The 23,392-nt window shown below is 54.3% G+C and overlaps 7 protein-coding genes across 7 annotated transcripts; 4 read left to right on the plus strand and 3 right to left on the minus strand.

Annotated features, from left to right (window-relative positions):
* Positions 1–151: 151 nt before the first annotated feature.
* Positions 152–1,000, minus strand: N0V96_008452 (uncharacterized protein; the record flags this gene model as incomplete). Its single annotated transcript, XM_053190069.2, has 1 exon — positions 152–1,000. One exon carries the CDS (start codon positions 998–1,000, stop codon positions 152–154), a length of 849 nt encoding a protein of 282 aa, XP_053052491.2.
* Positions 1,001–1,353: 353 nt separating this feature from the next.
* N0V96_008453 (uncharacterized protein) lies at positions 1,354–2,140 on the minus strand (the record flags this gene model as incomplete). Its single annotated transcript, XM_065758335.1, has 2 exons — positions 1,354–1,638; positions 1,703–2,140. 2 exons carry the CDS (start codon positions 2,138–2,140, stop codon positions 1,354–1,356), a joined length of 723 nt encoding a protein of 240 aa, XP_065613090.1.
* A 732-nt stretch (positions 2,141–2,872) lies between these two features.
* On the plus strand, positions 2,873–6,623 carry N0V96_008454 (uncharacterized protein; the record flags this gene model as incomplete). Its single annotated transcript, XM_053190071.2, has 2 exons — positions 2,873–3,072; positions 3,122–6,623. 2 exons carry the CDS (start codon positions 2,873–2,875, stop codon positions 6,621–6,623), a joined length of 3,702 nt encoding a protein of 1,233 aa, XP_053052493.2.
* Positions 6,624–8,725: 2,102 nt separating this feature from the next.
* N0V96_008455 (uncharacterized protein) lies at positions 8,726–10,914 on the plus strand (the record flags this gene model as incomplete). The annotated part of the gene is made up of 4 exons (XM_065758336.1): positions 8,726–8,854; positions 9,020–9,979; positions 10,035–10,315; positions 10,368–10,914. 4 exons carry the CDS (start codon positions 8,726–8,728, stop codon positions 10,912–10,914), a joined length of 1,917 nt encoding a protein of 638 aa, XP_065613091.1.
* A 2,586-nt stretch (positions 10,915–13,500) lies between these two features.
* On the plus strand, positions 13,501–15,730 carry N0V96_008456 (uncharacterized protein; the record flags this gene model as incomplete). The annotated part of the gene is made up of 6 exons (XM_053190073.1): positions 13,501–13,738; positions 13,803–14,299; positions 14,351–14,798; positions 14,855–14,934; positions 14,996–15,046; positions 15,107–15,730. 6 exons carry the CDS (start codon positions 13,501–13,503, stop codon positions 15,728–15,730), a joined length of 1,938 nt encoding a protein of 645 aa, XP_053052495.1.
* Positions 15,731–16,333: 603 nt separating this feature from the next.
* Positions 16,334–19,839, minus strand: MIP1 (DNA-directed DNA polymerase gamma mip1; the record flags this gene model as incomplete). Its single annotated transcript, XM_053190074.2, has 2 exons — positions 16,334–19,608; positions 19,665–19,839. 2 exons carry the CDS (start codon positions 19,837–19,839, stop codon positions 16,334–16,336), a joined length of 3,450 nt encoding a protein of 1,149 aa, XP_053052496.1.
* Positions 19,840–21,665: 1,826 nt separating this feature from the next.
* N0V96_008458 (uncharacterized protein) lies at positions 21,666–23,203 on the plus strand (the record flags this gene model as incomplete). Its single annotated transcript, XM_053190075.1, has 3 exons — positions 21,666–21,720; positions 21,833–22,963; positions 23,016–23,203. The coding sequence occupies 3 exons, from the start codon at positions 21,666–21,668 to the stop codon at positions 23,201–23,203; spliced, it is 1,374 nt and encodes a 457-aa protein (XP_053052497.1).
* Positions 23,204–23,392: the final 189 nt, after the last annotated feature.

Consider the following 23,392-nt stretch of genomic DNA (forward strand, 5'->3'; position numbering starts at 1 on the left):
CCACTGGCGATATCACCTCGTCCATCTCGTTTACCCTGTGCATCTAGCCTCCACGACCGTCTATGAGGCCTAGGAAATCTATCGGCATGTCTTTCTGACTGTCATAGGTCAAATTTTGGTGAGCCCTTCGTCCCTGGTAAAGTTGCTCCTTCTATCCAGATCGTAGACGCTCTGTTGACATCGACTGACGAGTCTTCTTCTTGTCATGAAGGGCATTTCTACTCTCTCGTAAGACCTTCTGCTTATCCCTAAGTATCTTCTTCTTCTTCTGGAGAGCTTTCTCATTCTCCCGGATACCCCTTTTCTTCTCGAGAGCTCTTTTCTCTTTACGGGCCTTCTTTTCCGGATGGGCCTTTATCTTCTTTTGTTTTCTTGTTCGAAGATCATCGGCAGCCTTTTGCTTCTCCTGACAGGCCTTATTCTTCTCGACGACAGCTTTCTTAACCTCCCGCTGAGCCTTCTTCTCCTCCCGAAGGGCTTTCTTCTCTTGATGAGCCTCCCTTCCTCCCCTAAGCACTCTGTTTTCCTCCTGTTGAGCTTTCTTCTCTTCTTGATGAGCTTTATCCTGTTGACGAGTCCTTTCCTCTTGGTCAGCTGCTTCCTCTTGGCGTGCCTTTTCTTCTTGACGACCCTCCAGCTCCCGACGAGCCGTCTCCCAATCTTCACCTTCAAACTTATCCATCGGCGTAGAGGAAGCCCTTTCTGAGATACCGCGCTTCTTCGCAATGGCCTTGACTTTCCCGGCTCGCTCATAGCTCTCAACATCCCAAATCTCCCCAACTCGACTCTCGACTCCCTGTATATCTGTCACCCATATCTCGAGCTTAGTGGATCCGCCAGCCTCGCCATCGAAGGCGCTATAGTCGATCTCGATCGTCTGGGTACGACAGGCGTCATTACGCACGCCGGGCGAGTTGCCACCATTTTCTCCAGCTGGCGCAGCGTCGTCCTCATCCTCCAGTGTTCGCTTGTTCATTACTCTGTTGCTGTGGGCGTCCATATAATCGTTCGAGAAGATGTGTGGATGTTTGCGAGCGTGTGTTGGAGTACTGTGGCAGACGAGAAGAGATGTGACCTGAGGTTGTGAGAAAAGTCTGAGGGAAGGTGGATGGGCATTGTCAGGTACTTACGTAGAAGCAGGAGCTTTGGGCAAGTCAGCCTTTCTTTCCTACTTGTGGAAGCTAATCTTTCACGAAATCGGAGGCAGTAAGGCAGGCCTATCACCTAGCGGAGGGGTGCTTCCCCAAAACCGCTCAAGTCAGCAACAGTTCTTGGGACTGTGTCGAGTCTGATTAATACTCTTTTTTTTTTTTTTTTTTTTTGAAGTACTATTACATTCGTATCGGTAAACAACTACTTTGCAGCATCAGGGAACCTCTGCTTATTCGCCTCGTCGACTGCCTTGCGTACACCCGTAACATTCTGAAGCACCGTCGGATGATCGGAATGCACGCAGATAGTGAATGGCTTTCCCTCAAACCCAAAGCTAAAGATCCCGCCGCTGTTATCCTTGCCCTCGTCCTTCAGTGATGCAGACAATGCCCTCTCGTAGCACAATTCTGGTGTAGCCACCTTGGACTGCGCCACTGGTATGAGCTTCCCTTCTGGAGAGTAATCAATGTCGACGTAGACCTCCCCCTTGGAATGGGATGCCTAGCTCCTTGCACATGGCTTCTTGTGTAGCGTTTTGCGATGCGTAGACTGGGATGTTGTCCCCAAACGTGGCGCAAGCTTCCAAAACAGCTCTCATGATGGTCTCGTCTCTTTGCATGTAGAAGAAGAGCTCCCCGTGAGGCTTTATATGGGACAGCTCGACGCCCTCCGAATTGAGTATGGCTTTGAGGGCGCCGACCTGGTACAGCACCATGGCGTACATGTCTTTGGGGTCAATCTCAATCTTTCTGCGACCGAAGCCAAACATGTCTTGCAGTCCCGGGTGCGCGCCAGCCTTGACGCCGTGTTTCTTGCACAGACGAACGGTCTTGAGCATGATGGAAGGGTCGCCGGCGTGGTATCCGCACGCAATGTTGGCGGCGTCGATGTACGGCATCAGTTCCTCGTCCGGGCCCATCTTCCAGCGGCCGAAGCCTTCGCCCATGTCGGCGTTGATCTCGTATTTGCGCGCCAGTCCTGAGGCCATTCTGAAGTGTTGGGATGATGGGCGCTGTCTAGGAAGTGCTGAGCTTCGAGAAACCGTATGACGTAACGGGAGACGATGGAGTAAGCGTAAAGAAGGCATCTTGTCTTTGCTGCCTCAATGTCGTCTAATAAGAACGCTTCTACAGTCGAAGTGAGAGATGGATGGTACTCTACCATTGGGGTAGATGATTGGGGTCCATTACCCCAAAGGGACGTCTTGGGGTATGCTGGATCAGGTGGTCCTTATCACTGAACTCCGCCGACAGGGGTTCCTGATAGTAGTGGGTGCCCATTGTGACCCCATCAATTGGTACGATGCGGGGTCTACTGCATCTGCCGTCCACACCCTTTGAGGTACAGACCAACGACGTCAACTGAGCAAAGAGGGCAATCATCTTACCAGAAACCTACCGCCTACCGGGACCTCCACCCGACAAACCTTCATGCGCTTCGCCGATGATCCCTTATCTCAACCCGGTGCTCCGGCAATGCTCCTGGATACGTTTCCCCTCTCCTGGGACTCTAGCTGTTGGGGTAACGACATGAGAGGCCTTCAGAGTAGCCACCGGCCCGGTGGGCGCGTCTTGCCTTCGAATCACTAATATGCGGACGAACGGAATGGGCTGATTGATATACTGGGGGTCACGAACCCAACTTCGTATGGTCTACCCCTCCATGTGCTCTCTGACCGCATCCAACTTGTTGCTGACCTGTCCAAAGCCTCAACAAAGCTATGCATTCCAGGCCACTTCGTAGCATTAAGAAGGTCCTGGTGGCCAATCGTGGCGAGATTGCTGTTCGCTGCATCAAGGCTTGCCGTGAGCTCGGTGTCCACAGCATCGCCATCTATACGGACGCTGACACAACATCACTACATGCCTTGCTGGCTGACGAGGCGATCGCGCTGCGGGGTAGCGACACTTATACAGATGGGTGAGTGACCCCGATATGGCTCTCATTATGCTTCTAACAATCACATCAGAGACGCCGTTCTAGAAATCTGTAAACGCAGCGGCGCCGATGCCATATTCCCTGGATATGGATTCCTCAGCGAGAACGCCGACTTTGCCGATGCCGTGACGACTGCAGGCAAGATCTTTATGGGTCCATCATCCGCTTCCATCAAGGCCATGGGTCTGAAGCATGAAGCGAGAGCTATTGCTGAGGCTGTCAAGGTGCCTGTCATCCCCGGTACTTCCTTAATCCCATCAACCCACGAGGCCATGGAGGAAGCCAAGAAGCTTGGTTTCCCGGTCATGCTCAAAGCCACCGGAGGAGGCGGCGGTATGGGTCTGCAGATATGCTACGACGACGATGATATCCCAAAAGCATTCGCCACAGTCGAGAGTCGCGCAGGCGCTCTATTTAAGAACAGCGGCGTCTTTCTGGAAAAGTATTATCCTCGGTCCCGACACGTAGAGGTGCAAGTCTTTGGAAACGGCGAGCAAGTGGTTGCATTCGGGGAGAGGGAATGTTCTCTCCAACGACGTCACCAGAAAGTGGTTGAAGAGTGCCCCAGTCCATTCGTTGAGCGGACGCCAGGTCTACGCGAGAGGATGCTTCAGGCTGCAGTTGACTACGCCTCCCAACTCAAGTACAAGAGCGCCGGCACTGTTGAATTCTTGGTCGACGATGAAACGGCTGATTTCTTCTTCCTCGAAATGAATACACGTCTTCAGGTCGAACACGGCATCACAGAGATGTGCTATGGTGTCGACCTGGTTCACTTGATGCTGCGACAAGCCGACTACGAGCACGGCGGTCAGCTCGGCATTCAATCAGAGGAGCTACGAAGCCTCCCACAAGCGCAGCCAAACGGTGCGGCCATCGAGGTCCGCGTATATGCTGAAGTGCCCCTACTCGACTTTGCTCCTAGCCCGGGGCTTCTACAGCATGTCAGCTGGCCTAAAGGTAATGGTATTCGGGTGGACACATGGGTGAAGAGCGGCCAGCAAATCACACCCCTTTACGATCCTCTGATCGCAAAAGTCATGGTACACAGCAACAACGGTCGAGTTGAGGCGCAGAAGAAGATGCTCGCCACCCTAGACCAAACTGCTTTGCAAGGTACGCAGACGAATTTGCAGTACCTTTCGCAGCTGCTACGTTCCGATGAGTTCACCAAGGGCGATACACTCACGTCTTTCCTGTCCACTTTCAAGGCAAAGGTGTGTGCCGTACAAGTACTCAATCCTGGCGTCTTCACCACGATTCAGGATTACCCTGGGCGACCAACGATCGGTCACGGCGTGCCTCCCGGCGGACCAATGGATGATCTGAGTAGTCGAGCGGCAAATATTCTCGTTGGTAATGATCCTCAGGTTGAGGTCCTCGAAATAGCCATGTCTGGTCCGGAACTACTATTCCATGAATCCGCCGTGGTGGCCGTGTGTGGCGCCCAAGTTCCCGCCAGTGTTGACGGCAAGGACCAGCCAATGTGGTCCCGGATCCTAGTGCAACAGGGGCAGACGCTCAAGATTGGCAACGTCATAGGTGACGGCCTTCGGACCTACCTCGCAGTCAAAGGAGGCTTCCCAGAGATACCTGTGTACCTCGGTTCCAAGTCAACGGCGCCAGAGCTCGTTTTTGGCGGTCTTCAGGGGCGTAAGCTGCAGATCAACGATATTCTCGCCCTTGCCCCTGATACAGCAGTTTGGGCAGCCGCAGCCACACCATTTTCTTTGCCTCAAAAGGCAATTCCTGACTACGGATACTCGGAGATATTCTGCCTGAATGGTCCGTATGGCTCGGAAGACATACTGACCCCCGAGGGAATGGCGACAATTACCAACTCCAAATGGACTGTCAGCCACAATAGTAGTCGCAGTGGCATTCGACTGGAGGGTCCACGGTTAAAGTGGGCACGCACCACCGGCGGAGGAGGCGGGTCTCATCCATCAAACGTCTTCGACTACGGGTATCCCAACGGTGGTGTTAACTGGACCGGGGAGTTTCCCATCATCTTTTCCCGCGACCGCCCGGACCTCGGCGGGTTTGCTTGTGCGGTTACTATCTGCTCAGCCGAGATGTGGAAGGTTGGTCAGCTAAAGTCAGGCGACAGCATCCAGTTGCGACTGGTCTCTTTTGAGGATGCCATGAAAATCAAACACGCAAATGAGGCCTACTTGACTTCTTTGGGTGCTCTTGTGGCCGGCAATGATACCGAAATAGTGCCCCTCAAGTTGGAGTTCGGCTCACGGACCACAACTTCCATATTGCACCTGGTCGAACCGAATGGAGATCATCCCCGCGTCACTTACAGGCAAGGCGGCGACACTTCCATCATAGTAGAGTACGGTGAACAAGTTGCGGATCTGCGCAACACGGTCTGCGTTCATATTCTCGAGGAAAAGCTTGCCGGGCGCAACCTTGCGAGCGTGCGCTGTGAGCCGAACCTCGCTACACTCACAGTGCATTACGACCCTCTCCAGATCTCCCAATCCGAGCTACTGAAAAGTCTGATTGAGCAAGACGAGAGTATTGAAGAGATTGTTGGCATCAAAGTGCCCGTTCGTGAAGTCAACCTTCCGCTTTATGTTGACCACCCCACCATCACAGAAGCGACAGAAAGGTATATGGAGAGCGTTCGACCCACCGCTGCCTATTTGCCAGACAACGTCGAGTATTTGCGGAAGAACAACGCTTTGGAAACGCGTCGCGATGTATTTGACTCACTGCTTAAGACACCCTGGCTCACAGTTGCCGTTGGCTTCTTCCTCGGAACCCCTGTCATGTTTCCACTCGACCCCAAGTACGTGTTCACGGGGCAGAAATACAACCCTAACCGCGCGTACACCCCGAGCGGCTCAGTTGCTCTCGGTGGGTCCCTCCTTGTCGTCTATCCCGTGGCCTCACCGGGCGGCTACCAGCTCATGGGCCGCACGTTGGGTACGTGGGATATGATGGGCACTCGAGCTGGCTTTTCCCCAACGCGGCCTTGGTTGTTCAACAACTTCGATATTGTTAGATTCCACGAGGTCTCCAAGGAAGAATTTGACCAAGTAGAACGAGACTTTGAAGCCGGTAGATATGTGTTCAACATTTCCGATGGGACCATCAGCATGGACGAGTACATTGCCAAATTTGACGCTGCAGCCCGCGATCCCGCACATCAAAAGTGGAGGCAGCGCCAGGACGCCGCTGCCAAGGAGATGGGCGAGCTCGAACAGCGGCTCTTTGGTGAATGGAATGCCGCCAAGGATGCGGCTTTGTTGGAACAGAGTAAAGGAGGTGGGGACGATGCATCGACAGATGCTGTGGCTATTGAGTCGCCCATGAATGCCAACGTCTGGAAAGTCCTGGTAGATGTCGGGGACGTGCTTGAGGCGAAACAGACGGTGGCCATCTTGGAGGCGATGAAGATGGAGATCAAGGTGATTGTTCCAGACTCTCATGTCGGAGCAGTCGTGACGAAGATTACACGTCCGCCAGGGACTGTCGTCAGTCCTGGGATGCCAATACTAGTGGGCAAGAAGGCTTCTTAGCCTAGTATGTATGCTGCGTTACGACGATCCTGAGCTGCTGGATTTTACGCTGTTAATTACCAAACGAAAGCTCCTTTTCTTTATCGTGACTCATGACTGCCGAGTGTAATGTGACTCCATTGATCTTGGCATGGGGTGATGAATTGACCCAGACCCGACGGCCCGCCGGGGATTCTGACCCACTTTCTCGGGGCCGACCGATTGCCGCTGCCGGACTCTAGCCCCCGCTTGAGGATGAGCAAATAAGAGGGCGTTGAAGGAGTTTGAATGAGAGAACTGGTCACCCGTGTTTTCCCTTTCTTCATCTTCAGACTTCAACCTATATTGGGGATCTGGGAGCATCCTGGCACCACCCCCGCTCAAGCTATCTTCCCCATTGGAAGTATGTGTCCGTAAAGCTGTCGGCCCGGCGGGGAAAAATTGGGTTCCGGGTTAAGTTGCGCCCATCTCAGAAGCCTCCGAAACGGCCCTTGCATTTCATCTCGAAGCGGAGAGCATCTGAGTGGCCGGCCGGAAAGGATTCGTCATGCGTCAACCAGGAAGCTGGAAACTATACCATCATGTACAAGGTGGTCGCATCTCGATGCTCCCATCGCTCTTCTCAGATCACCTAGTGCTTAATTGAGACGATGAGATGATGAGATGATGGAAAGAGAGGAGAGGGTGAGAGGGCGAGAACCCGACGTACTGCCGACCTCAGACATCCCAAAGCATGTCAATGGGTGCAAATGGAGACAAGTCGTGTGACGATGTATTCTATGTTCAACTCCATTGACACTACGCGCTTCTGCACATGCCAGTTGGCCAGGTCCAGGTCAATGATGCGGGTCAAGCCGGGAGATGATGGCGTCTGACCCATGGGCTGTAGGGCTGAGCCGATGTTGATGGCCGATAGTCACTTGGTGAGGGGAGGCCGACATCCGCGGGGCTACAGTATGTGATCGCGCTAAGTAGAAGGCCGCTGGACTGCGGGCAAGTGCACGGGCTAGAGGTGTCTGCCACCTGTCGCGGCGTGGTGGCCGACAACCGCCCACCGCAGGCCTTGCCGGCCGTTGAAGAAAGCGCACAGTTGCTCGGGTTTGTATAAGTGGCTTTCAAACTCTCGATTCGGGCCACCTTGGAATCCGTGACGGTTTCTGGATTGCTGGGTATCTATCTTCATCTCTTCCATTGCGTCAAAGACAAGATACCTTACGCGCACACACGCAGCGACGATCAGCACATGCACCTTGCGTCTTTGACTCCTGCCTTTTGTCTCTCCTCCACAGTACGCAGTACACTACACAGGACCCGCTTACTGCCGCTTCCCCGAACTGAATTCGGTCCCGAATTTGGTCTCCACTTGACAAACATTTGACACCTCCATTGCCTTGGAAGGCGAGGCTTACACTTCGATTACGGATACATCAACCAACCGACCACCAAACCCGCGATAAAGGAAACCTTGGTGCAAGCCACCAACGACGACCTTATCCCTACCTGCATTCGTCCCACGGCAATCCAACGCCAACAAAGACGGCACGTAACACACAAGTCGACGCCCTCAGCCACCGCGGGCAGCTTAGGATTTGGTCCAATTGGCTCTTCAATTGGCTACCTCAACCCCCCCCCCCCTGCTCTCGCGTGGAGGGGTCCAGGGCTCCAGACAGTCCAGACTCCAGGACATTCAGGCACCTCTTGTCGGGTTCAACCCACCGTATCCGTGCGCCGCAGCTCTTTCTTGCTGCCTCCCGGTCGATGGTTTGGGGTGGCCAGAGGTCACAAACATTCTGCTCTCCTGGTCCTCGCTACCAACGGGATACTAATACGCCCTCTGGCACCTTCTTTGTCGCCGACCAAGCGTCTTCTTTCCCTCCTGCAACCACCCATCTACTTACCGCGCCTTGCATGAGACCAAAGATTGAGACAGAGAGAGAAACAGAACATCGACACATTTCCACAACCAAGTGATAACGAATCCCGGGGAGCCCACGGCAATCGGCCGCAATCAACAAACTTGAAGAATAGTCTTCGACATGCAATCCTCGCTGTCGCCCGAAGTCCCACCTCCTCCGGGGAGCACGCACAGCACACACAGCAACGGGTCCCCGAACTCTCTAGCAATGGTGCCCGACTCCGAGTCACCAGCCGACCGCGACTCGCCAAACGCATCCTCCTCGGCGACCAGTGATACCCGATCCCAAGGACAACAGCCCCCCGTTGTAGCGGTCCCCGCTGCATGTCTCGCCTGCGTAAGTCGCACCTCCATGTCAGCTTAGGGTCCCCGTCGTCGTCTCTCGCTGCTCCTCATTGGCTCCGGCGGAGACCGCAACGACGAGACGGGCACCACCCTCTTTGGCGTCAGAGTACCCCTAGTGATTGGGACCAAGACTGACCTCAATCTTATTCTGTAATAGCGCAGCAAGCATCTCAAGTGCGACGGCCAGAACCCATGCTCGCGATGCCTGAGCTCCCAGTCCGAGTGCGTCTACGTCGCTTCGCGGCGCGGCTACAAGGGCCCGAGGAGGAATAACACCGCCAATCCGAACAAGAGAGCTCGGTCTTCTTCCCCCACTTCCACCATAGGTGTCGGCGACAATAGCTGTCCCATGCTACTTGGCGCAAACGGCACTTCAGTCCCCACGACGATGCAGAACGGAATGGCATTTAATACTCCGGGCGTCGTGCTGCCAGACACGCCCAGCACCACCTTTGCCGCGACGCCCAACTTTTCAAATCTACAGCTCTATCGGTCATTCGGTGCTGCCATCGGCTTCAACTCGACCCAACTGGCCCTGGGCCAGTCTCAGCCCGGTGTACCTGCGCAAGTCCCCGTACCTACCTTGGCTGAACGATGTCTCGACTCCTTTTACCACCATTTCTATGCCTCGCACCCGTTTGCCCTACCCAAGGAATGGCTGCTCCGTATAATGAGAGACACCAACATGGAGCCTCTCCTGGCTGCCATTCGGTGGGTTGGAGCTCTCTTCCTGGATGTTGGGCCTGCGCGGGCTGGCTTCCTGGACGAGGCCTTGCGACTGGTCCAAGATCCGACAACTCGGAGGGACGGCTTCTTTGTGCAAGCACTCATCCTTCTAATCGTAGGCCTGGACGGCAGCTGTGAGCAGGACAAGGCTCGAAATCTGCTCGGTGAGGCTGAGCGCATCGCTCTTGAACTTGGGCTGAATACCCGTGACTATGCCACACAGTATGGGCGCGGTATTCCCGTGCTGGAGGAGAGCTGGCGGAGAACGTGGTGGGACTTGTTCGTTGTAGACGGCATGGTGGCTGGTGTACACCGTCAGACCAACTTTCTCCTGTTTGATGTCCCCGCCGATGCCGCCCTTCCGTGTGAGGAGCACCAGTATTTGTCTGGGGTGAGTAGTCGCTTACTATCCTGTGTCACGGCCAAAGGCTAAGATTCTGAACTAGACCATTCCGCCGCCCTTGACCCTGACGGATCTGGAAGATCAAGACTTTTCCGGAGACGACAGGCAATTTTCCTCATTTGCATATCGCATTCTCGCAGGGCGGAATCTCGGAAAGTTTATGCGCGTTCCGCCAATATACGGACCTGATGATGAGAATCTTGGGCGTATCGAGGCCCTCCTGACCAACTGGAGGCTTCACCTACCGCTATCCAAGAAGGATGCCCTGAATCAGAAGCTACAGTCGGATGAGATGATTTTCCAGGCCAACATGATGACCAATGCGTACGTTTGACGTCCTGTGATTTATAAACAATATTCAACTGACGAGATGTAGGACATCCATCATGCTTCACCAACCGCACTCTCAGCTGGACTCCTCGCCCACGCGATCTGTAACATCCTGCGCACCGCACCGACCGGTCCCGTCCGGAGACTTGTTCAACTCGCACACGAACCACACGATTGCGTCGGCTGCCGAGATCAGCAAGATGATTACCCACCGCGTGCCTCTCCTCTCGCACACGCACTTCTTCACCTGCGTAGTTACACTATCCTCTATAGTCCACTTGAGCAAGTGGGCGCTCTTCTTCATCCCCCACGACGACGACGACCTGCGACAGCAGATTCGGCTCAACATTGGCGCCCTCAATAAGCTCTCGGCGGTGTGGAAGGCGGCGGGCAACGCTTCGGGGCAGGTCAAGGGCGTCGCGCAGGAGATTTATCGTTCCAAGAAGGCGTCGCAGATCAACCCAACGTACTGGCAGGGCTTCACACAGGACGAGGTGATGAACAGCATTGCGGCGGACGAGACGATTATGAACGACATTGAGACTGGGTTGAGCGGGATACCGATGCCGCCTCTCGACAACCTCCCCAGCTAGAGCCTGGGGAGGTTTTGTGTACACGAATTCAGGTTACGAGGGAGAGTTGTGAAGCCGCGGCAGTTTTGATGATGTTAGGTGCCATTTCACGACAGGATAAGAAGAGAGAAGAGGGAGCGTTGGCGCGATTTGTGGCGATTTGGTGATTTGTTAGCGATATACCAGCTTGGGAGACGTGCCGAGCAGCGGGAGGCGTTTGAAAGGAGTCGTGAGAAACAAATGGGTTGTCTATTTATATTGGTCTGAACGGCATATATCTCTGCTCAGAATACACGACCGGCGGCATGGGGCCGCCGTGAATCATTCAACTATTTTCCGTCTACAAGAGTGTGGGAGCGCTGCATCACACTCTCGATCTGTGAGCAGAATTAACCATCTTCACAAGAGCAAACCCTTGTTCATCTTTCGAGTTTTCATATGACACCCCAAGACGGAATCCAATTCTAGGCGGCGCCACAGCGCGGGAAATCTCCAAGCGCCAGATCCCACGGTCCCATTGAGATCCGCTACCCTTTTTCCGTGGATCTGGACATCGTGAGATTCCAGATCTCGAGTCAGCCAAGGCTTGCTTGCCCCGCTTGTATGCACACTACTCCAGGCACCAGTTAATATGATAATGCCTGTCCATAATGGAGATATCGTAGCATTGAAGGATCGTGAAAAAGCAAGGGTGGTTGGTGGTGGACCACCCCCGTTCATTAAGCTAGTCCCCATTCTTCTTTACGACGACGACACACCATCATCAGAGGATCGCGAACGTGGAGTGGTGGACAGCCACATATCCAGACAACCTAAACTCAGCCCTCTGAGGCGGCGTCGAGAAATGAGACCCCTCTATGGGATACTCGATGAAACCCGTCCAATTGCCTCACGTGGCTTAGATGCAGCCGCACTATTTGTACAGTAAGGTAGCCGGCGCATGCACACAACCTGCAGGGTAATAAGTAGGTTGTCTCATTTGTGTGTTTGCGCCGTAATCCGTACCCAATGCCTACCTACGGTTGTACAGGGTGTGTGAGTGTGTGCTGTCTTGATGCAAATTAGCGGAGCGCCAATCCAGATACCCGTCGCCACCCTTCTCGGCGTCCACTAAATTACCTACTTTTACCCACAAGTTTCCCGTCCGAACTCTCCTCCAACGCGCCCTTCATCTCGGGGACCATTCGATGTTTCCCTATCCCCCGCTCTTGGTTGAGTTTTAGTCTTTTGTTTCCCACGCTTTCCCACGCTATTGAAAGCTACGAGATTGGACCGTTTTTGTTTCTTGTGTACCTTCGGCTGTCGGCAGGAACCTCGTTTTTGTGTGTACGAGTGTTTGGTTTCGAGGTAGCACGCGAGAGATGCGGGATGGATGCGACCGGCCGGCGGCAAGGCGGGAAGGGATGTCGGGGGGACCTAACCGGTTACCACATCTTCACAAGCTTCAGATGAAAGAAGTTCTTCTCCTATGAGATCTCCTGCCCGCGTGTGAGATGGATACAACTGTACAACGCAACACACACACCCACTCTGTGCGGGCTTGGAGATGACCGGCCCCCCCACGGCTACGCTACCTGGCTTCCTCCTGCGAGATAGATGAAGTGTCCCCCCGTCGTAGCCTGTAGGCACATATGTCTAGGGTTCCATCGGGGATTAATTCCGACGTCATTGCCACGATTTTGCCAAGTGATACCCGGAATCGGTCGTGGTTTCCCAAAGGAGCCTTCGTACTTCTGGCGACGTCGATACCCTTGCCGAGCATACCGGTCCACCCCGCCCAGGCACAGGACTGCATAGCCAACAGCAACCTTTTTCGAGATTTCAATGGGACCCCTATAAGTAAGATTGCATCTTTCTATTGTGTAGTGTATGCAGTACAATAGACAATGAAGGATGCCTAAACGTTTGTGTGGGTAAGGTACGGATACGGCAGCTGCAGCTGCATTTGGGACTGCAAGGACCGTCGTCCAACCATACAAGGCAATTGGTGTTAGTTGCTGTGCACCTTTCCAACGTGTGTGTTTGCGCCGCACCCTTACCTCGGCGCATTCCTTTTTTCCCCTTTGGCTTATGAGAAGAGCCGGGGTATCTGTGTGTGTGGAATGGGAGCTAAAAGAGACGTATTACATGATGGTCGCCGATTACTAGTGCGGCAGGAATGAAGCCTATTGTCTGGTTCAGCCTCAAACGGCCTGGCCGCACCCCCGGTTTACCGTTGCTTACCTACCCGCACACCAGGTATCCGTACTCCGTACCTTACAACAAGCAACACAAGCAGCGGAGGCGGCGGTACAGCCGTCCCTGGCGAGCCGGGTAGGCTACATCTCTTGGCGGATGTCGGTTCCCCAGATAAGGATTGTGAAGGAAGGAAGGGGTGGGTGGTGGAGAAGGATCAGACCTCATATAACACTTGCCTTCCTTCTCCTTGCTTTACCGGCTGTATCATAATTGTGTTTCATTATTACTCTTATATCTCAAGATTTCCTCTTACTCTGGTCTAACTGAACGTTCGGATTACATACATTTTTCCTTAGATTCCCGTCGAGCATCGACTTACAACAGTTTCTCGGTGAAACATCATCAAGAAAGAAACTAGGACGGAACGCCATGACGATTCGAGATAGCGACGCCTCGGGTGCGAAGAAGGAGCACACTAACATGACGAATGGCGACAACAACAGCTTCTTCGAGCACGATGTTGAGATGATGGGATCCGTAGACGCTCATCTGCTCAACACCACCGTCCAGAACATCTCGTGGGAGGGCACCGAGGTCACCGTCAAGGACAGGGTGACGAAGCAGCCCAAGAAGATTGTTGATCACGTCGACGGGCTCGTGGAGGCTGGTACGTCTTGCATGTCTTTTTGTAATAATAATGACATATCATCATACTCACACAACTTTCACAGGCGAAATTTGCGCCCTCATGGGCCCCTCGGGCTGCGGCAAGACGACCCTCCTCAACGTCCTCGCAGGCCGCCCCACAAACGCCTCCTCGGTCTCCGGCTCCGTCCTCGTCAACGGCGCCAAGCCCTCGCGCTCCCAGTTCCGCCAGATGAGCTGCTTCGTCGAGCAGGAGGACGCCCTCATCGGTTCCCTCACCGTCCGCGAGACCCTGCTGTTCACCTCGCGCCTCTCCAGCACCTCCTCGCTACCCGCCAGCGAGCGTCTCGCGCGCATCGACGGCCTACTCAACGCTTTCGGTCTCAACGAGCAGGCCAGCACCATCATCGGCACGCCGATCCGCAAGGGCATCTCGGGAGGCCAGAAGAGGCGTGTTGGTGTGGCGAGCCAGCTTATCACGAGCCCGAAGATTATGTTCCTGGACGAGCCGACGAGCGGGTTGGATTCTGCGGCGAGTTTTGAGGTGATTAGTTACCTCAAGACGGTGGCTAAGAGGAGCAATGTAAGTCGAGTCATCTCCTTCACGGCAAATCCTGAACACTAACACCGACAGCTCATCGTCATTGCCTCCATCCACCAACCCTCCACCTCAACCTTCAACCTCTTTGACAAGCTCCTCCTCCTCTCCGCTGGCAAGACGCACTACTTTGGTCCCGTCGACAACGTGGTCCCTTACTACGAGTCCCTCGGCATGCCGATTCCCACGCAAGTGAACCCGGCCGAGCACGTGCTCGAGATGGTCAACACGGATTTCGTCAAAGACAAGCGCCAGGCGGCGCAGAAGCTCGAGGCGATGCACGGCGCCTGGGAGGAGTCGCGCCCGGCCAAGGAGCTGCGGGCCGCCATCGCCGACGCCGAGAAGAATAGCAATTCCCTGGATGACGACCAGGCGGAGAAGAAGCCCGGCTTGCCGAGTCTCGCGCTTACGTTGCTGCACCGGAGCTTCATCAAGAGTTATCGGGATGTTGTGGCGTATGGGATCCGGTTTGTCATGTATACTGGTGAGTTATCTGGATTCTTGTTTGTGCCTGGAAGATGGTGTACTGACTGAATGTAGGTCTGGCCATCATGATGGGCACTGTCTGGCTTCGCCTTTCGACTGACCAAGAGTCTATTATCCCCTTGACCAATGCCATTGTAAGTACCCCTACAATCCAAATCGAATCTGGTTCCCGAGCTTTACTGACCATCATACTAGTTCTTTGGTGGCGCCTTTATGAGCTTCATGGCAGTAGCCGCAGTCCCAAGCGTACGTAAACCCCTTACCTTTCCCCCTTTATGCAACCCATAACTAATGAACGAGTGGCAGTTCCTCGAAGACCGCGACCAATACGTAAAAGAGCACCAGAACGGCCTCTACGGCCCAACAGCCCTCCTCATCTCAAACTTCTTCATCGGCATCCCCTACCTCTTCCTCATCGCCCTCATCTTCTCCGTAATCTCCTACTGGCTCTCCAACTTCCGCCCCTCGGCCACAGCCTTCTTCATCTGGGTCCTCTGGCTCTTCCTCGACCTGCTCGCCGCCGAGTCCCTCGTCGTCTTCTTCGTCTCCCTCTTCCCCAGCTTCGTCATCAGCCTCGCCCTCGTCGCCTTTGCCAACGGCCTCTGGATGAGCGTAAACGGCTTCATGGTTTCCCCCACCATTCTCAACTCGTTCTACAAGTATGTCTTCCACTACTGGGACTATCAGAAGTATGTCTTTGAGGGCATGATGCACAACGAGTTTGGGCACCGCACGTATACCTGCGGAAAGGGGTGCCAGTGCATGTACCAGACCCCGCTGGCGAGCGAGTGCAAGATTGCCGGGCAAGGCGTGCTCGATACGTACGGGTACACGGAAAACCACTTTGGGAGGGACGTGGGCATCATGCTTTCCATCGTCATCGGCTACCGCATCGCGGCGTGGATCGTGTTGAAGATTAAGAAGAACTAAGGATGATGCCCACGCCGCTGGTCGGTTCTCTCATGCCTCTTACAAGTGGTGTAAGGCTGGGAAGTGTGTAAATGGGGTTCGGGTTTGTCTGTCCTTTCACCGATATAGTTTGCTTTGCACGGCTTGCAAAGGCCTGGTCTTGTAGTATTTTTTTTGGGTCGTTTCTTTAGATGAGAGGGAGCGTAATAGCTTGTTCGAGGGTATGGCTTCTGGCGTCCATCTGGTTTAGACAGTTTGTATCACTTAATTTGCAAGTCTTAATAATTGAAAATAAAATCAAAAAAATCCTTCGGGACAGGGGTCAAGGAATGAGTGAACCGGAAACTAAACACTTGGGAATTACGGATATCGTGAGGTAAAACAGTCAAGATTGGTATCAGACATCGCAAACGGAAATGTTGCCGTCCCTCCATATACAGCTCAACGCCAGACCCAAGATAAAAAAAATTAAAAAAAACCAACTCGCTTCTTCCCCAATCAATCGAGCTCCCAACTTTTCAAAACCACCAGGTTTGGGGAACATACATAGTAGACAGAGGTTGCCGTCCAGGCATTTACAAACATCGTACAACACCACCACCCCATCATCATCATCATCTTACATTACCTAGTATAACTAGAGCTGGGACCCGACCGGCCCACGCCCTTCTCCTTCTGCCACGTCGTCCACTTGCTCTTACCGTCGTACCGCGAAAACCTGTTCCCAATCGCGTCCGATACCGTCATCGTGGGCACCAGTTTCGCGTCCGAATGGTACGGCAACACGCTGCGCTCCTTCTTGGCCCGGGGCGTCTTGGGCGTCATCTTCTCCTCCTGCGCCTTGAGCGCCATCCTCCTGTCCTTGAGCACCTGGCTCAACTCCGCCTCGCTGCTGGCGATCTGCGCCTTGAGGAAAAAGGCGTCGGCCGTCGTCCTGTCCTCGAGCGTGTCCATGACGGGCGTGCGAGGCGTGTACTCGATGCCGTCAAACTTGGGCGCGTGGGAGGGGTCAGGCACGATAGCGGGGTCGAGACGGGCTTCGGCGCCCTTGGAAAGCAGCGTAGTGATGTCGAGACTCTCGCCGTGGGGGATCGATGTCTTGTGGCTCGGCGTGATGCAGTCCATGTCGACCTCTTTGCGGAGGACATGATCAATGTCAATGGCCGAGAAGTACGCCACCGACTGCGGCAGGTCGTGAATGCCCACTTGCTGGGAGAACATAGCCCTAGTCCAAACGTTCGCCACCTGCAGCGCCATCGCCGCACGGTACTTGTCATGGTTTTTGACGAGATAACGGATCTCATCGTGGACGGTGATGGCGAGACGAGCATCAATATTGAATCGCCTTGTGAGATAGTCCATGCTGACGATGAGGAGGTGGAGGTAGTCGACGCCAGATGACTGGACGGCCCAGTTGATGCGCGACGTCAAGTAGCCGTTCTGGTTGATGAATCTGCGCATCAACGCTTCCGTGATGCCAGCCCCCAAGACGAATGTCCGCGGCCGTTCCTGGGCCGCAAACTCCTCCAGCTTGTTGAACAAGAACGACTCAGTGCCGCCCCGCCAGAACGGCCGCTTGCTGAGCACAGATCTGTTGGTTTTTGTACCCTTCGTCGTGGCATACAATTTGGACGCGGTAGCGTTCGTCTCCTGCTCGGACAGGTTGGGGTTAAACTGTCTCAACAGCTGACCGGCAAACTTGAGCCCCGCGCCGTAGATGCGACCATAGTTGAAGACCTTGGCGTCATTCCTCGTGATGCCGAGGATGCCTGCTGTCCGCGAGTGTAGATCCGTGCCGGCTGCTTTTGTGCCCTCGAGAGTCATGAAACCAATGGCATTGCCACCGTGCAGTTTGAACGTTGCGTCTCCGACTAGACTCGCAATCCACAGCTCTTCCGAGTCAACATCGGCACCGACGAAGCAATAGCCCGGTGGTGCTTTCACCATTGACTTGAGCTCTGAGCCGACCCTGTTCTTCTTTGCGTTACTTGCCGTGAGCCAGGTGTTCTCCACGGCTCGTCTTGTAATGGTGCCCATAGGTATAATCTGAGGCAAGATGTAGCCTTGGACTTCCTCGGGGCTCTTCTCCTTCTTGGAGCTCGCCTTTTTGTCGTTTACCGACAAGTCGTCTTCGTACACCACCATCTGTGACCTGATGCGATCCCGAGCGCTGATCCAGTACGAACACGACGCATTCATCTCCAGTGCTTCCTTGGCGTACGCGTACTCTGACGACAAAGTGCCCTTCTCAAAGTAGGAGAGATAGCTCTTGGCCATCGGGTTGACACATCGTGCCGTGGGCCCATCCTTGTGGGGGAGCTTGAAAAAGATGCCCTCTTCTTTCAGTAGCGCCGCATCGGTGTCAGAGTCGGAGAAATCGCACTCAATCATTTGCTTCTGTGCGTAGGCCTCTGCTTTGTCAAAGGCCACTCTGAACGTCCATCCGTACTTGTCCGACCAGAAAAGCGGATGGTTATCCCATGAAAGCTTAAGCAGGATAGGTGCGATACGTGTGCGTACAGAAATGGCAATGGGGGCATCGCTCTTCGGAAACAAGTCCTTATACCACTTTGGCATGCCCGGCTTCTTCTGTCTCGCGGCTGGTCGTGGAGGGTCATTCTTCTTCTTCCCCTTGACCATCTTGATCTCCTGGCCGGACCAGTCCAGCTGCTTCAACCATGGATCGTTTCCCCATTTCTCAGGGTCATCCTTGAGTGCGAGGGCCTGCTCAGTAAGCTCGATAAGACGCTCCTGCACGGCGTCAGAAAGCTCTCGGTAGGTGGCCTCAGCATTGTGTATGTAGGCGTCCCATGTCTTGTTGACGGGCAGAATGACGGACGAAAGGTGTCGCAGCGCGGCAAAGCTGACGGGATGAGGGCAAGTGTCCAGGAAGTTGGGAAACACAATCTGGTACACCCTATGAGTGATGGCTACGTCTGCAGCGCAGTAATCGAGGAGGTTGTCCAACTTGCTCAACACGCCATCCCGGTCGAGGGAGCCGAACTCGTCGCGAACGGCCTTGTCAATGGTGACGTCAAGGTGGAATTTGGCCACATCGCGGAGTGAGTTGACCGAGCTTCGTTCTACCCACAACTCCTCCTCCTCTTGCCGCAAAGCTGTGTTGCCCAGAAGCTCCGCGAGCTGCACATCGTCTGTCTCGTTCGCGATTTTATCTCGTAATTCTCTACTCTTTTTGTGCTTCATCCACGTCGGCCTCTGTTGCGAGCACATGCCGTTCACGGCGACGTGAAGCGACATGGTGTCGAGGAATGAGTTGCGAGTCTGCTTCACGTCGTACTCTTCCAATATTCTCGCCCTGTCGTATCCAACATTGTGTCCTACTATTATACGCTCCTTGGTTGGGTCGCCCAATGGTATTAGGTGCCGATCAGACTCGGATTCGCCTAGCAGCCAGGGGGACAGCCAGGCGTACCATGCCGTTGGGCTCGAGGCGCAAGCCATGACGGCAAACGAACTTTCCTTCCACATTACTTCGGTATCGAAACAGAGCATCGACTCGTCCGGCGCATCGACCGCCTCAGTTCGGCCATCGGGATAGTATTTGGTCCAGCCACTCTGGCGAACCCATTTCCGCGGTTTTGGTGGCGCGCTCGCCCTCGCAAACTGTTTCGCAAAAGAGAGGTACGGCTCGGCAGAATCGACGGCCAGCTTATAGAAATGCTCGTCCAATGTGCGTCCCTGGAGCTCTGGTAGATCGAAGGCGATAGGGTCGCTGTTGTCCGTGTTCTTGCCGAGCAAATCGTGCCGTCGCAAGTGATCTTTAGATAGTTCGACAAGTTCTGAAGGCGGCGGAGGGTTTCCATCGGGGAAGAGCTGTTTATATACGTGAGCGCTGAGGTGCTGGACACCGATGTCGTTGAAGCGCGCTTGCGACGGGACTGTAGATGTTAGCGAATGACCAGGCGAACATCTATAGGCAGGCGCAAGATCATACGAGCTAGACTTTGCTGTGATTCTGTGATGCCTCCAGCCTTGGAGGCATCTGCAGCGATTGCGGATTGCCACCGAACGTGAGAGCGCCATGCTAGGCGACGGGAAGCATGGTGTCGAGCTAGGCGGACGAAGCTCGCAGTCGAACTCCTCAGTACATGGTTCGCAATCTCAACCATCGCTGGATCGGCCTTGCAGCATGCCGCAGCGGGTTCGGGTGCGTATTAAATGCGTATTGTCGATGTGTGGTCGCGCAGCATTACCTGGATGCGAAGTAGAGGATGCGCAGAAGCTAAGAGGTGCGACGCTGAATGAGCGATGAGCAAGGAGCAAGGCCGAAAACTCGAAAGTTGCCGTCACCATGTCGATAGGCGTCGCGATAGGGGCGGAAGAGGGGCGCGTTAGCTTGGGTCCATGTACTGGTGCAAGGATGGCAGCCAATCGGCATCGTTGGGATTGCCTGCTTTGCTCAGCTCACCTGGTCGCCCCCACCTTGAGAGCTTTCAGGGTCTCCCGCCTGCCTGGGCCTGGGAAGCGACCTCCCGTCGTAGAAATGGAATGTCCCAACATTCGAAGACAGTTGGATTGGGTCTCCTATCTCGTCTGCCATCCCCACGGACGCTGTCGCTTCAGAATAACCGACATCTGAATCTCCCATTCGTACGATCAATCGAGAATCTTGTGCGGGGTTAGCTACAACACCTGACCTCCATGATTTGACACATCAAGGCGTAGTAGCGCAAGAGCGAACTACGCACAATTATGATCAACGCCTGAGTGTCTGAACAGAGTGAATTCATGGTTTTCAATATTGGTTTTCGCAGCAACATCGGTGCGTTCATCTCCCTACTGAGCAAGCACGTCAAGTGAAGGTATGAAGCATAGGATTTATATCATGGTATGCGTGGCCTATACCTCGAGGTAAGGTACCTTAGGTAGGTACTGCTAAATTGTCGGATTCCGAGGGCAGTCGCCGCCCGTTGCCCCCACTTTGGTCCGCACTGTGGGTCGATTACCTCCGGCCCGCTCCGGCAATCATAATCCTCTAAACGGGGGTTCATTTTATCCTGGGCAGCCATGTATCAAGTCCATGAAGCTGTATTGTAGTAAAAGTAACCAGGCAAAGTTCGTTCACGCTGTTCATTATTGAGACTGCAGAAGCGTACACTTGGCTCCTGTGCAGTGTGTTGTGGCCACCTCGTGTCGGTGGGACAGAATTAGGGTCGGTGATGCCCGGTTCAAATGGCGGCATGGCGGCCACCTGTGTTGTGTCGCGCTTGCCGCACCAGTCTCAGGCCCTCAGCCAGTTTGGAACTTGGGTCTCTCCTCAACGACGTATCACACCAATGCATGAGTGAAAGCGCTGTGCGAAAGCTGCCCGACACTGGGCGACTGACTGGCTGCATGTCGCCGTGTTGTGCGACGTCGGGACCGGCCTAGATCCCAAAGCAGAGGCAGGCACGAATGGAGAGGACCACCTAAATCGTTTCTTTTCTTATTCGAGTCGCGTTTTCTTCTCTGTCCTCTGACGACCCGAGCGCTGCGTCTGCCACTTGACGCAATCGGGAATCCCGAGGCAGCTACATATCCCTTAGCAGTGTACACATCCTGATCCGAGGACGTGTTGATTTTTTTCCTTCTCATTTTTCTCTGATTTGACCCCGGCGGATCACAAATACTAATTAGTTCAGGTGGCCCATGAGTAAGTGCGCTGAGAACCTGGAAGAACTCAAATGTCCTGTCCAGTCGCCACCAGTGCACCTGCAAAAGAAGTGCCCTGCTGACCTGATTCACACACGGCCGCAGTTGCCGCTCCAGCTGTCATTCAGAACGTCCAGGTCGCGGAGTAATTGCCCGTCCACAGTCCACTGCTACTGGTCAGCAACAAATCAATCGCCGAACCGACGCCTAAACCCCGAAACGACCTGACGACACTAGCAAGGACGTCCAACCGTCATCCCGCCTTCTTCGCTCCCCTCCACCACTTTCTCTTCGTCACGTCGACATGGCGAAGAACCCCTTTGTCGACCTTCATTCTCCTTTCAGCGGATACCTATCAGGTAATTAGCTGCCTTCTTGTTTCCTATGCACATTGTCTATTAATCATTGTCTTTTTTGGGATCCCCAAACCTCTCTTCTCTGACCTTGGACATTGTTCCTTTTGCGCTGCAGACGACAGGCGCTTCCTCATTCCTCCCATGCCGGGCCTCATCCCGTATCTTCCTACGCCTCCTCTGCCACAGCCGACGCGAACTGCCTTTGGTCAATCCGTGAATCACCTCCCAGACCTGGACCGGGGTGCTGCACGAGGCGGCAGCAGTCAGGCACCCATCGAGCTCGACGACGATTCAGAGCCCGCGCAGGCTACGACTTCAGGGCCTCTAAACGCCACCGGTACTCAGCAACAGCAGCAACATCAGCGGTCTCGCAACCACGCGGTCAACCCTTGGGGCATACTGACACCAGACAACACCCAGCACCTACAAGCTTTACCCTCTTTTTCAGACTTTGCCGCCAACCTGGATTTCTCACATTTCGACGCGACAGCGCCTTTCCCTAACGGCGCCCCGCAGACGCCTGGCCACGACCTGAACAGTGACGAGTTTCTTTCGGCACTGGTTGATGGGAACTTCTCTTCGCCATCCTCGTACCCTCAGCAAGCTCAAGCCTTTCAAGGCACCCACCAAGCAAATCAGTCATCGAACCTACAAAACCCTCCCCATCGCTGTCCTCCGGACACGGCGCTGCGACCAAACCGCCTCTTCACCAGGAACAGTAGCAATAACACTCCCGCCGCGCCACCTGTAGGACGAGCACCGACGGGAAATCTTACTCTTTTCGAGAACGAGGTGGAAGAATCGCTGTTCGTAAGCTCAGACGACGAGCAACCACCAGCCACAATGCCTGTACAGACTCGCCGGAGAGCCTCCACAATACTCAGTTCCGACCACGACCCCGAGCCGGAGGAGATCGCAGCGCCCACATCGCGAAAGAGAGCAGCGCCCTCATCTGCACCGTCTCGAGGTTCTGCTGCTCCGAAAAGGCGGCGGACATCACAACCCCAGGGCACGCGCACTCAAACAGCAACCAATACCCTAGTTATAGACGACGATCCCTTTGCCGAGGAAAAGGAAGAATCGAAGAAGGGCAAAGATAAGGATGAGGACATCATTGATCTGGCAGGCTCTAATGAGGCGCCAGAGGAGGTGAAAGTGCCCAAGGAAGACAACAGGGTCAAGCTCTCAGCCTTTCAGTGTGTCATCTGCATGGACGATGTCACTGCGTTGACAGTAACACACTGCGGTATGTGCGAACCTACGCTGTACCACTTGGAAATCGCACTAATGCTTAGCAGGTCACCTTTTCTGTTCCGAGTGCCTGCATTCTGCATTGAACGTCGACGCCACTAAGAATAAGTGCCCGATCTGCCGACAAAAAGTCGAAACCAAGGACCGCAACGAGTACACAAGCAAGACAAAGGGCTTCTGGCCTCTGGAGCTCAAGTTGATGACAGCAAGCCGCAAGGGGAAACAACGAGCCTGAAGACTTTTCTCTTTTTTCTACTCTATCACTAACTTTAACACAACCCAGGACTGCCTTCTTCGAGTCGCGGGCAGTACATCCATCTTTGGCGAGCACATGGGAAGCAGTGGGGCATAGGGTTGCGTGGTTTTAGCATTTACAGTGCGTTTGGGGGACATCGGGAGGGCCTGGTCATTGATTTCTTGTGAT

The sequence above is a fragment of the Colletotrichum fioriniae genome (assembly GCF_027942845.1).
Source record: "Colletotrichum fioriniae strain IMI 355084 chromosome Unknown scaffold_10, whole genome shotgun sequence".
NCBI classification, from domain to species: Eukaryota; Fungi; Ascomycota; class Sordariomycetes; order Glomerellales; family Glomerellaceae; genus Colletotrichum; species Colletotrichum fioriniae.